At 31.3% G+C, this 16,646-nt stretch overlaps 2 protein-coding genes across 2 annotated transcripts in view; both read left to right on the forward strand.

Annotated features, from left to right (window-relative positions):
• Nucleotides 1-3,816, forward strand: part of LOC134688498 (uncharacterized) — an 18,663-nt gene extending 14,847 nt beyond the window's left edge. Inside the window, exons 6-9 of the mRNA XM_063549468.1 lie at nucleotides 1,670-1,797; nucleotides 2,547-2,706; nucleotides 3,045-3,136; nucleotides 3,811-3,816. Coding sequence (XP_063405538.1) covers nucleotides 1,670-1,797; nucleotides 2,547-2,706; nucleotides 3,045-3,136; nucleotides 3,811-3,816 — 386 coding nt within the window. The remainder of the gene's footprint in view (nucleotides 1-1,669; nucleotides 1,798-2,546; nucleotides 2,707-3,044; nucleotides 3,137-3,810) is intronic.
• Nucleotides 2,532-14,939, forward strand: LOC134717741 (putative mediator of RNA polymerase II transcription subunit 26). Its single transcript, XM_063580238.1, has 12 exons — nucleotides 2,532-2,706; nucleotides 3,045-3,136; nucleotides 4,033-4,249; nucleotides 5,349-5,479; nucleotides 6,199-6,355; nucleotides 6,906-7,064; nucleotides 7,483-7,665; nucleotides 8,278-8,365; nucleotides 8,957-9,041; nucleotides 10,172-10,249; nucleotides 11,187-11,346; nucleotides 12,929-14,939. Exons 3-12 carry the CDS (start codon nucleotides 4,045-4,047, stop codon nucleotides 13,993-13,995), a joined length of 2,313 nt encoding a protein of 770 aa, XP_063436308.1. The 5' UTR covers nucleotides 2,532-2,706; nucleotides 3,045-3,136; nucleotides 4,033-4,044; the 3' UTR covers nucleotides 13,996-14,939.
• The last annotated feature ends 1,707 nt before the right edge of the window (nucleotides 14,940-16,646 follow it).

Raw genomic sequence — 16,646 nt, forward strand, 5'->3', positions numbered from 1 at the left:
GGACTCTGATGTACAGTTATTTATACATTTTTTCTCGTTTCTCGATTTTTATATAGATAAGAGCGTTGTTTTCCCGCTTGAATGGTTTTACACTAGTAATTTTGGAGCCCTTTATAGCTTGTTGTTCAGTGTGAGCCATGCCTCCGTGTTGAAGGCCGTACATTGACCTATAATGGTTTACTTTTATCAATTATTATTTGGATGGAGAGCTGTCTCATTGGCACTCACATCACATCTTCTTATATCTATTTATACACATATCCATTTTTTTCGATTGCATGCCGCCTCAGCATGTATCGTCAGAACAAATTCGAAGATAATCGCTTTAACCAACACTGTTTGATACCGAGTATGTCAACGTGGTCAGTGGCAATGCATCAACCTTTTAGTAAATTCCAACTCAGTTAGAACTTGGACATCATAGGACTATTGTTACAGTTCTTAACAATCGAAGACAGCGTTAAACTAGTTCTAAGTATGCCAATAATTGTTTTATTATTAAAAAAGATGCCGGATATTTTGTGTCTAAGGCTCTTCTGAATAAAATGTCGAACACTTGGGACGAAAAGAATTATCAATATAAAGCATGTGTGCCTACATGTTGTAACTATATAACATTATTAGTATTTTATTGTACACATAAATCTAATTCTTTACAAAGTTGATATGACCTTTGATTGGCTGTAAAATACTTGTCATCTCAAAAAGTAATAAAATTTTAAAAGGTAAATCTCAACAAATAAAATTTCCCTAAAAGGTCAGTTTTTTTTTACATAAATCATAATATTCAATATTGTGGGGGGTATTTGTAAACATTGTATGAACATATCATTGATTATTATAAATATAAATAAGTTTGTAAATTGAAATGTCTTTTTAGATAAGATATTTGATCTTTTTAAAATATTGACTAGTTTTGCCTTGATAAAATCGTTTTGCTTGTCACGTTAACCTATTTACATATCCTGCTACATAGGTATTTGGTCGAAATATCAGGAGTTACGGACCAGTTTCTACCTAAAAATTAAAACACAATGAGGTATGAATGTGAATAAAAAGTAAAATCACAAAAATACTGAACTCAGAGGAAAATTTAATCGGAAAGTCCATAATCACATGGCAAAATCAAATGACAAAACACATCAAAAACGTGTCAACCGACTTGGAACCGGCGTTTTCAAATGTAGAAAATGGTTTGATAGCGCTAAACTTCTCACTTTGATACAAGACAACTTTTCATTCAAGCGTTAAATAAATACAACGTATTTAGATGCTGATTTTTCTTAAACATAAAGACAGAGAAACTCTGTCATTAGAAAAAAGAAAAAATAGATCAACAAAATAGACCTTAAAGAAAAATTAACGTCTAAAATTTAAAAATATGTCATCATAAGTGAATTCTTAAATAGAATTTCATTAAATTCAACTGCCCTTTATTAACCACTCTTAATGAAGACGTAGGAAACGGTAATCGGTGTGGAATGTTTTTATTGTTTCTCGTTTTCAATGCTGAGAATTTGGCAACAGATATTTAAAAAGTTCAAATAATCTGTTTTATGAAGATTGAGATTAGAACATATATAATTACCGCGAACATTAGTTGATATAATGTCTTTTGAAGTGATGATTTGATTTACTGGAATAATATACGCATATACATATTTTGTAGGAAAACCTTATAAAATGGAAAATTTCACGGTTCGGGAAAGAGATAAAACTGCAATTGAACTGGCTTGGGACACAAGCGAACATAACCTGGAATTTACAATCCAATACACCACAAATAGGACAAATACGGCAAGTTTACAATATTTTTTTTCTGATTGAATATATATATATATTGATCTATATGTTCATCGCCGGATCAGTAGATCGTACACGTACTAATTCCTCTTTACAATGAGTAACAATAAGTTAAATCTGTGAATTAGATATTGCATTATTTCTTTGATCCTTTCTCGACATGTAACGTTTTTATGCCCCACCTACGATTGTAGAGGGACATTATGTGTTCTGGTCTGTGCGTCCTTCGTCCGTTCACCATTTCATCCGTCTGTCCTGCTTCGTGTTAAAGTTTTTTGTCAACGTAGATTTTGATGAAGTTCAATCAACTTGAAACTTTGTAAACATGTTCCCTATGGTTGATCTTTCTAATTTTAATGCCAAATAAGATTTTTACCCAATTTCAAGGTCCATTGAACATGATAAATGATAATGCGAGTGGGGCATCCGTGTACTTTGGATACGTTCTGGTTATTTACTGTTTCGGTACACTTCTGATCAAGCGGGATGATAGGATCAACAACAATTGATTATACTTATTGTTTTGCGGGTTTTTTTTGGGCAACAAAACTATAATTGATTCAGATAAATTAATTCATCATAACAAATAATCAGCTAAAAACTATCTACACATATTTAGCATAGTCAAACTCGTTGATCAAGTCGTTGTCTGTTTGACATATTCCCAATTTCCTTTCTAAATTTTATAATGATTAAAAAAAACAAATGCAAGTTGGTATAATGAAGACAATATCTTATTTTAGGTGAAATCATTTAATACATCAGTGCTGATTGAAGACTTACAAACATACACTTTGTATACGTTTGAAGTGTTTGCCCATTATACAGACATATTTAACCACACAAGACCGATAGGTTTATCAAGTGATTCAGTTTATCTACAGACAAGAACAGCACAAGATGGTAAGCATTGACCTAAGTATATAAGTTCAAAGATTTGACATAAGACAGCTAAGAAAACGTAAAGCGTACCTTTAATTTGTTTTCTTCTTATAGCAACTATCAATCAATCTTTGTTAAATAACTTGTTCTCTAACCCTTTTTTTCCAACTATTCGACTAAAAAAATTAATTATATTTGGTCTTTAATATACAAAAATAGCTGCTAAAGAAAAGGGCAATATCAAAATATCTGTATTGCTATCTCTAGCTTAAAGACATTGGATTTATTTGTTTAATTGCTGGAATCAAGAAATCATAATTTTTCAACAGGGAATAATTTATTTATTTTTGTACTTGTAGTTGCAAAGTTTGCCCCCAAAGTAACTGTGGGAGCTATTGAATTTGCAGAAGATGTTCGGTCAAAAGTTAGAAACATTACAGTTTATTGGCAGGTAAAAATTAGGTTTAATAATTTTGAAATGAAGTTTTTCTATTAGTAGTTAGAAATAAAAAAAACAATGGGGGAAATCTCTAACTTGGCTTTAAAATGAGAAAGATCAAACAATAGAAATCATGTGTACTAAGTTTCAAATTGATTTGACTTCATCAAAAAAATACCTCGACCAAAAACCTTAACCACAACTTAACCTGAATCGGGACAGTCGGACGAATAAACGAACGATCGAACGGACAGGCAAGAAAACATAATGCCTATAAATGGGGTAGGAAAATGATAACAAACACTAAAGGAAACGATATAACTTCATGAGAAACGTTTAAACCGTATAACGTCCTATCAGGAAAAAGGCAGGCATTAAGTAACTGAGATAAGTATGCATTTATTGGGTGACAGGAATTACATTACAATTAGATATAACAGAGCACAAAAACTAGAACCATCTCTCTCGAGAATAAAGGCGAACATAATAAGAAAAAAAACGGACAATACATTGTTCAGATACATGATTTATTATATAGCGCAACATTAGCTGAGAATTAACCTGTTTAACGGGCGCAGTAATCTACGCTTAGCCTATAAAGCTCAAAGGTTAAAAATAAAATCTAATATTTGTTAAAAATGCCTGGCTACAGTGTATTTCTATGTATAAAGTTTCTTATTCTTTAGTTATGACATCCATATTGATCACCAAAGGAATATAGTTTTCAGACAGAAATTATATCGTCTTTTTTTCAAAAATAATCAATTTCCTCGAATAAATATCTTCATTTTGACGTAATTCGCATGAAACAAATGATCAAATATCATTTTGTATGAATGAACATTTCTTATTTATTCTAAAGGAACATAAAAAAGTATTTTACATTAAACCAATACTAATGTTTTTAGAATTTCAAAGAAATGGATGAAAATGGGCCGATTGCGAAATTTGAAGTGTTACTCGAATCTGCAGGTGATGAACCTATTTCTCATCAGATTAGTTCTTCTAACGCATCACACCATACATTCACTAATATTCAGTCTGGAAAATCTGGCAGTGTAAGAATAAAGGCAGGAACAAATGTTGGAATGTCTGCAGCTAGCTCTCCAATATACATTAATAAAGGTAAATAACTATGATAGAAAATAATATCTGTTATACATACATGTATATATTGATATTTGTTCCTTTCCAGCCAGATTATTGAAATACTTATATTGACTTAAGAATAATTGTAAATCATCCAATGTAGTATGGTGTGTTGTGTACAATATTACACAAACTTTTATATCTTCACTTAATTTAATCTTAAAAATCATACTTACTTAGCACGGTGGCTTCTTTTTTAACATTGCAAACGTGAACCTGTGGTTGATTATCTTATGGAAACTGTGTTATGATATACCCATATAATTGATGAATTTAGAGGAGATAAGATAACATTTAATTAAATCATTGTTTTCATAATGCCAATTATTTCTGCATTTTATTAAGGACTTGCATTTATGTCTGTAAATTCTTTTAGTTATGTACAATGATTGGACTGAAGTAGGTCATCTTACCTGAGATCACCACTAGTTTTTTGGTGGGGTTCGTGTTGATTATTCCTTATTTTTTTATGTTTTCTCATGTGTACTATTGTTTTTCTGTTTGTCTTTTCATTTTTAGCCAAAGCGTTGTCAGTTTAATTTCGACTGGAGCACCATCTACGGAATATCAACCCTTTATCAAATAACCCAGTTATCTGCAATTGTAATATTTATCAACTTTAAATCTATAAGCAAGTCAAAAACAGGTTTTTTTTTTAATTGGACTACACATTTATATTAATTGTGTCTTTTATACAGATATCAAAGGACATAAAATTCAAGCAAATACATATAAATAAATAGAATAAAACAAAACTAATCTAATGGAATTTGTTTTTGCAAGTGGTTCACCTAAAACATTTTAAAGTGAGATCATCCCCAGTTTTTAGTGGAATTCGTGTTGTTTATTTTATTATTTGTCTGCTTGTCCTCTCCATTTGTAGCCATGGCGTTGTCAGTTTATTTTAGATCTATGAGTTTGAATGTTAACTGGTATCTTTTGCCCTCTTTTACTCAAGTCATGCTTAAAAAGGAATACCCATTATTTTAAGTTGGAAAACCTTAATGTATAAAAACACAATTGAAAACAACTTTTCCTGAACGAAACCATTAAATATTGAAATAATATTTTACAGGAGACTACAAACCTCCACCTTTTGTACTTGAAAAAGTAAACAGAGACATCATGATGTCATGGGAAACAGAAACTACCAAAGGGATAAAAGGTTATACTATCTACTGGTGTGAAAGGACTAACGGATGCGAGGTAACGTAAACAAATTGGATTAAAAAATTAACTACAAAAAAAACATGATTTCAAAACTACTAAAAGATAATTCGCTGTTAAATGTGATCAATATACTTATTGAGCTATGTCGATAAGTCATAACGCCATCTTTGTTAAAGAATATGGAAAGTAGCGATAATAGATTATTTCACTATAACGTAATTTAGGTTATAGTTGTTTCCCTTGGTCTCCCTTTAGGGTAGATAAATGTTGAGTTTTTTTTTTTATCTTATTATTAAAATTGAAACATGCGTTACGAACAAGTCTGGTAAAACATACTAACTATACAAAAGAGATGAGTCATTCAAAGGTAAGATAAAATTAAATTTTTCAAAGTAAAGCTTTCTAAAATTTATTTGGTTGATTGTTTTCTAACTGGACCTTAAAACTCAATTTCATTTTCTTTCTTTTTATTTTAACAAAGAGCTATGCTCCCTTTAATTACGTACAAATGTTGTTTTACCTGTCTCTGAATATTGAGTTAGCTGCATGCAATGCATAGTTACAAATGCATTACAGTGTCTTTTCAAATAGTAAAGCAAACCTTATTTGATAATGATAGACTAGCTCAAAAGTTAAGTTCAACTAATATTTGAGATTATCAAAGAATGCTTACTGTCGAGAACCATTATGTTTGTTTGATAAAAGCGTTACAATGAATTATTATACTTCTTGTAAACATGTGTTCTCATTTACAGAAACAACTTCAATGGGCACATGTATCAGTTGATGCGAAATCTTATACTGTACAGAAGTTGGATTTTGAAAAGATTTATTTATTTGGGCTTTCCTTGGACAGTGACAACAAAAGTACCGGATTCTCGTGGGAAAATTGTTATTTCATTCGAAATGAAAGTAAGTAATTTCATATATCTTGAAACATTGAATGTTTTAAATATAAAGTTTAAAAAATCATTCCTTGTCTTTTTAAAGCGCCATATGTGTACCAAAAAAAATAAAACCGGTATCAGTTGTATTAAATATATACTAAACGATCTTAATATTTCTTTAACCATAAATGTGATCTTACTATGATCATGAATATTAAATTACCGACAATGGAATGTACGACATTTAATTAAACTACCGGTAAATAATAGAAATGAGTATGTAATATAAAAAAAAGAAGATGTGGTATGATTGCCAATGAGACAACTGTCCACATGAGACCAAAAGGACACAGACATTAACAACTATAGGTCACCGTACGACCCTCAACAATGAGCACGCTTACCACGTAATCTTTTTTTCCTTTCGGTGAGCCTTTATAGTCGACCCATCCTTCCCCTTAGCTATTGTAAAGGAATCTTCAGATATATTTAGTGTATTGTTCTAACATATGTGTTATGTACTTAAAAGTAAAATCGTGGTTTGTACAATTTATTGTATTTTTCTTGCGTTGTAGTTCCTCAAAGGCCAAAAAGTGTAACGGTGCAGGATCGGGATAAACAATCGATAACAATTGTCTGGGCAAGACCAGGACCTTGTGAACGTTCACCTTTCGTAGAATTTTATAGCTTATATTGGTGCCAAGCTGATGACAAAGGCACTGAATGTTTAATTGGTAAGAACTTTGGATTGTGGTCAATAACATTAAGGTGGAACCAATAAAGGTTGTGTGACATTTAAGGCATCTTTAGATGCCAAAGCATTCCAGTTTTTCACTATTAAAACTCTGACTGGTTTGCAATGGAGAAAATTCAACATTTCAAAGGAATCCGATTTTTGACACGACATGCTTTTACAATAATTAAAATTGGAATAATGTTTATCGATGGTAAAATGATAAAATCATGAAATTCGATACAACTTTACTTTCCTTTTATTTTCAAAAGATAATACGTTATAAAGCTATTGAAATATATGTGAACTTCGATTGTCTAGATGCAGAAACTATGTTTTAAGGACCTAAGAATGTTTCAAAAAGATAAACCACCCCTCAAAAATTAAAGTGAAATGAACACCATATTTGCTTTATTTAGGTACAAATTCTTCCATGAGAATCAACTCATCTATTAGTAAAGTCGAAATGCAATATACAATAAGAAACCTCAAAAGTGAAACGAGGTATGTTGTTTGGTTGATTGCTGTATCGTCTGCTGGAATGCAAAGTCTTGAAGGGGAGAAAAATTATAATGTTACAACAATGGATTCATTACAGTCTGGTAAGATTCTTATAATTATTCAAAACCTTTGCATTTATAGCTAGTCAAAATACGATAGAGTATTTTACTCATTTTCCGGAGGAATTAACCCACTGTCAAGCGTTCAGACCACTTGAAGTACGATAGAAAACCACATGGCAAAACAAAAGACAGTTTGGGATTCGTGTTGCTTTTTCTTCAGTTTTCTATGTTTGTGTCATGTGTACTATTGTTTGTCTGTTTGTCTTTTTCATTTTTAGCCATGGCGTTGTCAATTTATTTTCGATTTATGAATTTGACTGTCCCTCTGCTATATTTTGCTCCTTTTTCATTGTCAAATAAAGTCCACAAATCACCACACTAAGCCTCATAACCAGACAAAAAAGCATTGCAAACACTCGTAGAACAGAAACTGAAAAGAACAGAAACGGATAAATTGTACGTAAATTTCATAGATAAGCATACCGAAAATTATCTTTGATAAACATTATTCATAGATATGTATAGAGAAAATTATCATTGGTACGTATTTATCATAATTATGTATAACACAAAATATCTATTATAAGATACTAATGAATCTAGCTGTTTTGTATGTAGATTTGGCTTATTTGAAAAGCTTTTTATTTGCAGATACAGGTGCCATGAACTTAGCAGCTGCTATTGGCATACCAATAATAGCTGTAGTGATAGTTATATGTCTACTTATAGCAGAGATCAGGTATTAATTTTATGATTTTTCTCAAAAAATAAATCTAGAGCTGTTGAAATAGAGTTATTCACTCAGGTTTTATTTAGAAAGTTTGATTCGTGTTTTTGAACTTTGACACATAGGTAAATTTTCATTCGTTTGATGCGTCCGAGCTTTTAATTTTGCCGTTTAATAAAAGACTTTCCCATTGAATTTTACTTGCAGATTAGTATTTTTGATGCTTTAATTTTAACTGTTCCCTCGAAAAATAAATGTAATGACTAGTGATCAAAAGCGATCGAATGCAAGCTGTCAATGTGAAAGTTACAGCGCAATGTGCAATGTTTATGATATAGTAATCCAATAAACAAGGCTGATATTAACTGTTTGGAATGTAAATGAAAGTAACGGCAACAAATTTCCAACCATTTTATATCACTTCGTTATTGTTTTTATTCGAGCGTAACTGATGAGTCTTTTGTAGACGAAATACGCGTCTGGCGCATATACAAAATTTCAATCCTGCTGTCTATGATGAATTCATTTTCCTTGTTCTCACACATATTTGAAAGTCGTTGTTTTCTAAGTTAAATGTTTACATACTGGTTTGTGCTTTTACAGTTGCCATTTGTGTAGAAAGATCAAAGAAATGTCAAGACCATATGAAATAGAAGTACCATCCATTCACATTAAGGATACTACCTTGGTAAGATTTCCATATAAATACATAAATATCGTATAGTAATGGTGACCGGAATTAGGGATACATCAAACCAGACACTTTATATCTGGGAGACAGGCTATGTGTGCACTCAAATAATTTAGAATACTTCCATACATATTTGATTTTTTTTAAATCATCAGGAAATTGTATGTTCTTCAGGTACTAACAGTCCTGCGCCTTTCATTTGAAACCTCAAGTACTGAAATATATGCTAAATTGTTTAATATTTACACCTGTGCGAAAGAGCTGTTTTGTTTAAAATATGTTTGAAATATGTCCTACTTTCCAGTGTGATCTTTTTGAACTGATTGTTACATCTTACTAAGTCTTTCAAAATACATTTGCAGCGAATTCCGATCAAGCCTTGCTGTTTGCTCCATGGATCTTTTGCTTTTTGTGTTTTTGGTTGTGCATGTTCTTATTTTGTGTCATGGATAGAAAACCATATTATTTATTTTTCTAGTATATGTGTTTAAATTCGTGTGCTTATATGCGAATCGCAACTTGAAATGAAATTCTTCTTCGTGGATAAAAAAAAATACAACATTCCGAATATAATGTATTAATGTTATTGTCAATTTAACCTTTAGGTTATGCGAATTATCTGAAAACCAGTATTCGCAAAATACAAAAATGTACATACATTAAACATCAGGGTTATGGAAATTAAAGGCGGGATATACATTGGAATATAGGGCGGTTATACAAGTTACGACATAATATATTTATATTATTAACAATATGATTTGACGGTTTAAAGACTGTCGTTCATGAGGTAGAAATTTGACGGATATTATAACATAGACATAAGTTGACCTTTTTTATTTGTGAAAGGTGTTTTTTTCGCGATATGTTTTACATGTAAAAGACTGAATGCAAAATAAGTTATAGATATTAGAAGATGTGACATGAGTGCTAATGAGACGATTATCAATTCAAGTCACAATGTGTAAGAGTAAACCATTATAGATTAAAGTAAACTACAGCGTTATAAGTATCCAAGCTTCAGTTATTTGCAATTAAAATCATAAGTTCTTACCGAGTTCATTATAGCCTATCATTTCATTGCTAAAATTATCAAAAAACTTCATTTTTTCTACATTTTCTTGCAGAGGAACTTAGACAAAGGTGGGGTATACAAACACTGTACCATAAATAGAGGTTTATCTGGACATGACAATAAATCTCTGGTATGTGATATTTATTGTTTATTTTAACTTTTGTTCAAACATTGTTGTCAATATAATGGAATGTTATGCAATTTTCATACATGCTAGCTAAAAACCCAGGTTAAATAAACTATTTTAAACATAAGAAAATGCCTGTACCAAGTCAGGAAATTGATATGTGTTGTTCATTCGTTTAAGTTTTAGAGCTTTTGGTTTGGCCATTTGATCATGATCATAGGGACTTTCGGTTTTGAAATTTTTTTGGAGTGTGGTATTTTATGTTATTTTACTTTTTATATACTATAAAAAAAACTGTGTGTTCTTTGATTTGGTTTAGATATTTCTATACTTCTATTATATTGAAAGCTATAGTAGGGATGATGTAGTATATATAAATATTATTCTGTTAAAAAAATTATATACTTAAGTACAGGCCATTCAGTGTTCAGAATTTGCTGTGTTAAAGTTTTTGGTCGTGGTAGTTTTTGTTGCAGTTGAAGTCTTATCAACTTGAAACTTAGTACACATGTTTCCTATGATATTATCTTTGTTATTTTAATGCAACATTAGATATTTTCACCTATTTTCATGGTCAACTGAACATAGAAAATGATGGTATGGATGGGGCCTTCGTGTACTAGAGACACATTCTTTTTATTTCTAAATGTATACATATTAGCTTTGTTATCATGTGGTTTAAGTCAACTAATGGCAAATATTGTACTATGGATGCTTTCAACTCGATGTATACCAATTTTCGTGGATTCCGTCGGTGCAGTTTAGAACCAGGAATTTAAAATCACAAAATTAAGAACAACTGTACTAGAGAAATATATATACAGATTTTTGCAAATCCACGAAATTTGATACCCGTGAGAACATGAATCAATTACAAATATAAAAAAAGTACGCTTTCGTATTTATAAATGTTTCATATGTTCTCTTGTTTATATTTCAGGACATTTTAAACGAGCAAACCAAGAATCCAGTAAATGCAATTAGTGAATGCGTGTATAATGAGGAACAGAAAAGAAATAGTTATCACATTCTTGTAGGAGACTATCTAGCCAAAGATTCACCTGCAGTTCATAATATGGATACTTCTATACAGCACCAAGGTAGGTTTTATATTTGTACGGCAGAGGTATTATACAAGTTGCTCAATCGAAAAAAAAAGGAGACTCGATAACATCCATTATAGAAGAGATGTCAAACACAAACATGTTTATAACAAAAAACTACTTCATAGTTCACACGGACTATGAATGATTTCTGATTGTCTAACATTGAATATTATTTTTATTGGTATAAATCTTGATTTTGTTATCAGTAGATTAAAAGCTAACTAAATATTACTGGTATGTTATATACTGTAACATATACATTTTCATGGATCTACAATCTGTCGATACCTGTAACTTGGCATTGCACAAGGTCATGTTTTTCTCTGGCTGTTTATGATGTCTTTACACTAAATCCATTATATGCTGGATGTGTACGGATTGATTGTTTAGTCTTAGAGGCATGATTTTTTTATTAGTTGTTAGTGGCTTTGAACTAGCTGTCAGATAACTGCGAATACTCTCAGATCTGTTCATTGTGTCTTTTTGTGTCGGGATGTATAAGTACCCGGCCACGTCCACTTGTATTTTTTGTCTATCTGATGAGTTAAGCCTTTTTCAACTGGTTTTTATTGTTTGTTCTTATGTTGTACTGTTTTACCACTGTCCAAGGTTAGGGGGAGGGTTGGGATCCCGCTAACATGTTTAACCCCGCCACATTATTTATGTAGGTGCCTGTCCCAAGTTAGGAGCCTGTAATTCAGTGGTTGTCGTTTGTATATGTGTTACATAGTTGTTTTTCGTTCATTTTTTTTTTTCACAAATAAGGCCGTTAGTTTTCTCGTTTGAATTGTTTTACATTGTCTTATCGGGGCTTTTTATAGCTAACTATGCGGTATGGGCTTTGCTTATTGTTGAAGGCCGTACGGTGAACTATAGTTGTTAATGTTTGTGTCCGTTTGGTCTTTTGTGGATAGTTGTCTCACTGGCAATCATACCACATCTTCTTTTTTATATATGATGTTTAAAATAATGAATTTTAATGTAACCATTTAAACCCTATTTGGGTGACATTTGATGACAGTTTGTTATTTTTTTGTTATTTCATAAAAGGAAAACATTGAGTCTCATTAATTTTTCAATGAAGTACACATAATGATATAAAGATCTATAGACTTACGCGTTTTTTCAGGATCTCCACATTATTCGAAGGTGTTTTCTAAACATCGACCCATAAACTAAAATGCAAGAAAACAATTATTTGCTACTATAAATAAGAAGATGTGGTATGAGTATTCGTGAGACAACTCTCCATCCAAGTCACTTTATTAAAACTTTTTCTATAAGTAGTATCAATATAGGATAGGGATTTTTGTTCAGTTTTGGGATATCCATAGATAGGTGACCATACTTAGTGAAAATATAGGTGCTTGATCCGATTTCACATGTTGATCAGGTGTCACTTCTTGTTAAGAAACTCTTGCAAAATTCCTTTAAGATTCTGCAGTTGGGTTTTGGTTTCAGAATATCCACTCCTACATGACATACAGTCATGTTCAAGTTGACCTTTTCAATTAAATTTAACAAAATCATTGTAAACATTGTCCTTTTTCATGTAGATATATTGTTTTCATTTAAGGATCTTTACAATCACAAGATGATGTAACACCAGAAAATTCTTCGAGTGCATTGATTTCATTGATTACAGTTACATACCCAGCACCTCTACCTAAAGAGAAAAATGAAACCGATTGTTTGACCGACGAATATTCCGAAAAGCTAGATGAGCTCCTTGAAAACAATTTCAATGGGTCAAGTTCAAGTGTGTCAAAAGATATTACAGTAGAGTCTGAGAATATAAGTAGCTATGTATCACATCCTATATCCACGTCCGTGATAGCTATGTCAGAAGACAAAAGTAAGGACGAGAACACAGATGCTGCTATTCAAAAGAAAACACCAACAGTAATACCCTCAAATAGTGAATATGTTTCTATGAATACCATTTGCGACCAAAACGGAAGTTCTGGGATTGGAACATGTTCCCATCCTTTTAGTTTTAATTGTTCAGCAGACACTTCATTGGCTAGCCAGGCAACCAGTAATACCGTTTTGGCCTATAAGCATAAAAAACCACTCACCTTACAGATTTATCCTGGAAGTTTTGACTTGAATAAATCGTTTGAGGGAAGTCCAGAAAGTCTTACTTCATCCGAATCCATATCAAGCGTTGAAGGAATAGATTTCCCTGATAAATACATTGATTGTAATACTACGCTCAAAACTAGTGAGAGTGTTGACTATTCTTTGCTACGTAATTATACTGTTACATCTCCTCGTATTTCCCCCGTAGATACCCCACCGGTATTAATGAATAATAATTTAAGAATGCGTTTTAATGGGTATGTTTTTGATATCAACAACCCGAAACAAACAATTCAAAATAACTTCTTAAAGAAAATATCAGAAGGCGAACTACAAAATAGACCACAACAGATGACGAATGTCATGTTTCCAGTGTTGGATAATTTGCGCAGTGATACCGAAGTAGTTCCAGATATATCTTATGACAACAATGGCAATGACATAACAAATTGCAGCACTAACAGCAATAACGGGGGATACATTCATCATAGTGCTATACAGAAAGGTTACAATAATGGCAACAATTTATGTGTCATAAACGTTCAAGATGAAAAAATATGATTTTATTTTTCAAGATAGGGATCTAATTTCATAAGCGTTTGACAAATGGCCGGATAACGTATCACAAATGATATGACAATATACTTGCAGCAATATATCAGGTGTTTAACAATGCCGAATTGGTGCTAGTGTTTGATACATGTGCCTCATTGTGTGTAGTCTCTAAGTAATGGTATCCATTATTAGCATTCATCCAACATTCATCATCCATTATCACCATTCATCATCCATTATCGATGATCATCATGTATCATCCTAACCATTATCGTAGTCGATGTCGTCGTCATCGTCATCGTCATCGTCGTCATCATCACCACACGTTTACGTAATTTCACTCCGTTTTTGTATAGCATTGTTTGGTTTATGAGGTTTAAACATCGCAATGTTACTGTTGCCTTTACTTGTTTTCCGTGTGGTATTTTGACCAATTTCCTAATTTATCAATGGAAAATTGAATAAGGATTATTATGTTATTGATGGTGTAAGAACCGATACATTAACTAATAAGCTTTTTTTATTTTACACACGGGTACCTACAGTTCATTAACAGGGTTTTGACCAGGTGCTAGAAAATAAAAATAAAAAAATACAAATTCAGTTTTTTGTGGTTTTCCTTTATCAAGAATGCTCAAATCGTAAACTTCAAAAACTGAGGACAAATAAGCGTTATGACCTTCAGAGATAAACAAAGAAAACCAAATGTATTCAATGTTTACATTGGCAGTCATATTTCATTATATATTATATTTCTTTTTTTTTTCATTTTCATTTGTATATTATCATTTTTATTTTGTATTTTATTGTAACTTTATAAATAGACAATCAAGGACATGACACATATGTTTTACTGCTTTTAAGAACTTTCGTTTTGAATTTTTGTCATTGCTCAGACTTGTAAATATTACAGGTATTAGTATTTTAGACAACATTTACGTGTTTGTTACTTTTACTATAAATATGTTTTAAGTTTATATTATCATGGACGAATCTAAAAGTACCGTTGATTTTATGTTTCCTGGCGTGTCAAAAGCTAAAAGCAGTGTATTCAAAATCTTTTGCCACAGACCATTTTATATCAAAAATAGTTAAAAATAAAATGAATAAATATTTTCAAAAACTGACTATTTACTGAACGTTCACCAAAATGTATTTCAAATAGTCATTCCAAACAAGCGGAAATAGTTTGTTAATATTTGTTTAAGTATCTATTATACATGATCGTGTAATTTCTTTGTAACAATAATCTATAAATGTTATGGTTATAGGTATAATAGTTTATTTTTTATGATAAATTTATAAATACTTGTTATTTTTTTACCATTTTACTTCACATACCATTCGATACGATCTCAAGGGTTTCTTAAATAACCCAAAAGTGACGCAATATCTTCGTATAGGAGAAACATCAATGAGAAAACAACCCAACGACAGAAGCATCCACCAGGCAAAGAGGGAAACATACAGTATTTCACATATATACTTTATCTCTTCAAGTTTAAAACAAAACCTGATCAAGTGGTGTCATGGTCGTAGTTGGTTGTTAGATTTATGTCAATTTGAAGTTTTTTAACGGCAAACAAAAACAGCAATATGTCTTTAAAAAAGCTTGACTACTGTTATAAAATATAAAACGCCTAAATAAATGGAAGACAGCATTTGACCCCGGACATTATGAAAAATGAATTATGCACCAGACCAAATTGATACCTTAGGTATGAATAATTTTTATAGTTTAACTTCAATTCCAGGGAACTCTTCGTTTACCACCAAGTAATATAGTAACCGCTATATATTCGATTGTTTTTTTTAACACAACACATGCTTGTTATTCCTGTAAAGTAAATAAAGGGGAGCGATAGATAGCAATGGAACATTCAAACTAATAAGTCGAAAATAAACTGACAAGCCATGATTAATAACGACAAAGGCCAAGAGACAAAAACACACAAAAATATAAATATAGAAAGATAGAGACGAAGTAACACGAACCACAAAACATTTTTTTTTTGTCTAAACATTATTTCCTCTTATTTTAGATTTTAACAGATTGTCTTATTTTAATCTAAATATCTTGTAATATCAACGGATGCTCCTCAAGATCAGGAAATTAAGTTTTATTGTTGTTAAACACAAGTGGAGAAGTATTATTAAATATAGGTTAACGATCCATAAGTCAAACGAAGGGGGCAAACGATCCGAGAAAATGTGATAATTTTCATGAAAATCACACAAACATGAACAAATCAATTAAAGAAATTGAGATTGTTTCCTTAAAGTATTTGAAATGGCATGCGAGAATTTTTGATATATATGTTTATGTACTGTCAGCAAAGCTCTGATTCATTTAACGGATTTTGCTATACTCTTTGGAACTTTTGGATGATAGCTCTTAATCTTTTATATAAGCTTTGGATTTTACTTATTTTGGCCACGAGCATCACTGAAGAGATATTTTTGTCGAAATGCGCATCTGGTGCAGAAAAATTGGTACCATTAATGTTATTAGCACTTAACAAAAAAAATGTAAAATCACAAATATACTAAACTCCTAGGAAAATTGAAATAGAAATTAAATAAACTTATCATAGATACCAGGACAATTTTTTATATATACGTCAGACGCGCGTTTCGTCTACAAAAGACCCATCAGT

Source organism: Mytilus trossulus, chromosome 1 (assembly GCF_036588685.1).
Source record: "Mytilus trossulus isolate FHL-02 chromosome 1, PNRI_Mtr1.1.1.hap1, whole genome shotgun sequence".
Taxonomy (NCBI): Eukaryota; Metazoa; Mollusca; class Bivalvia; order Mytilida; family Mytilidae; genus Mytilus; species Mytilus trossulus.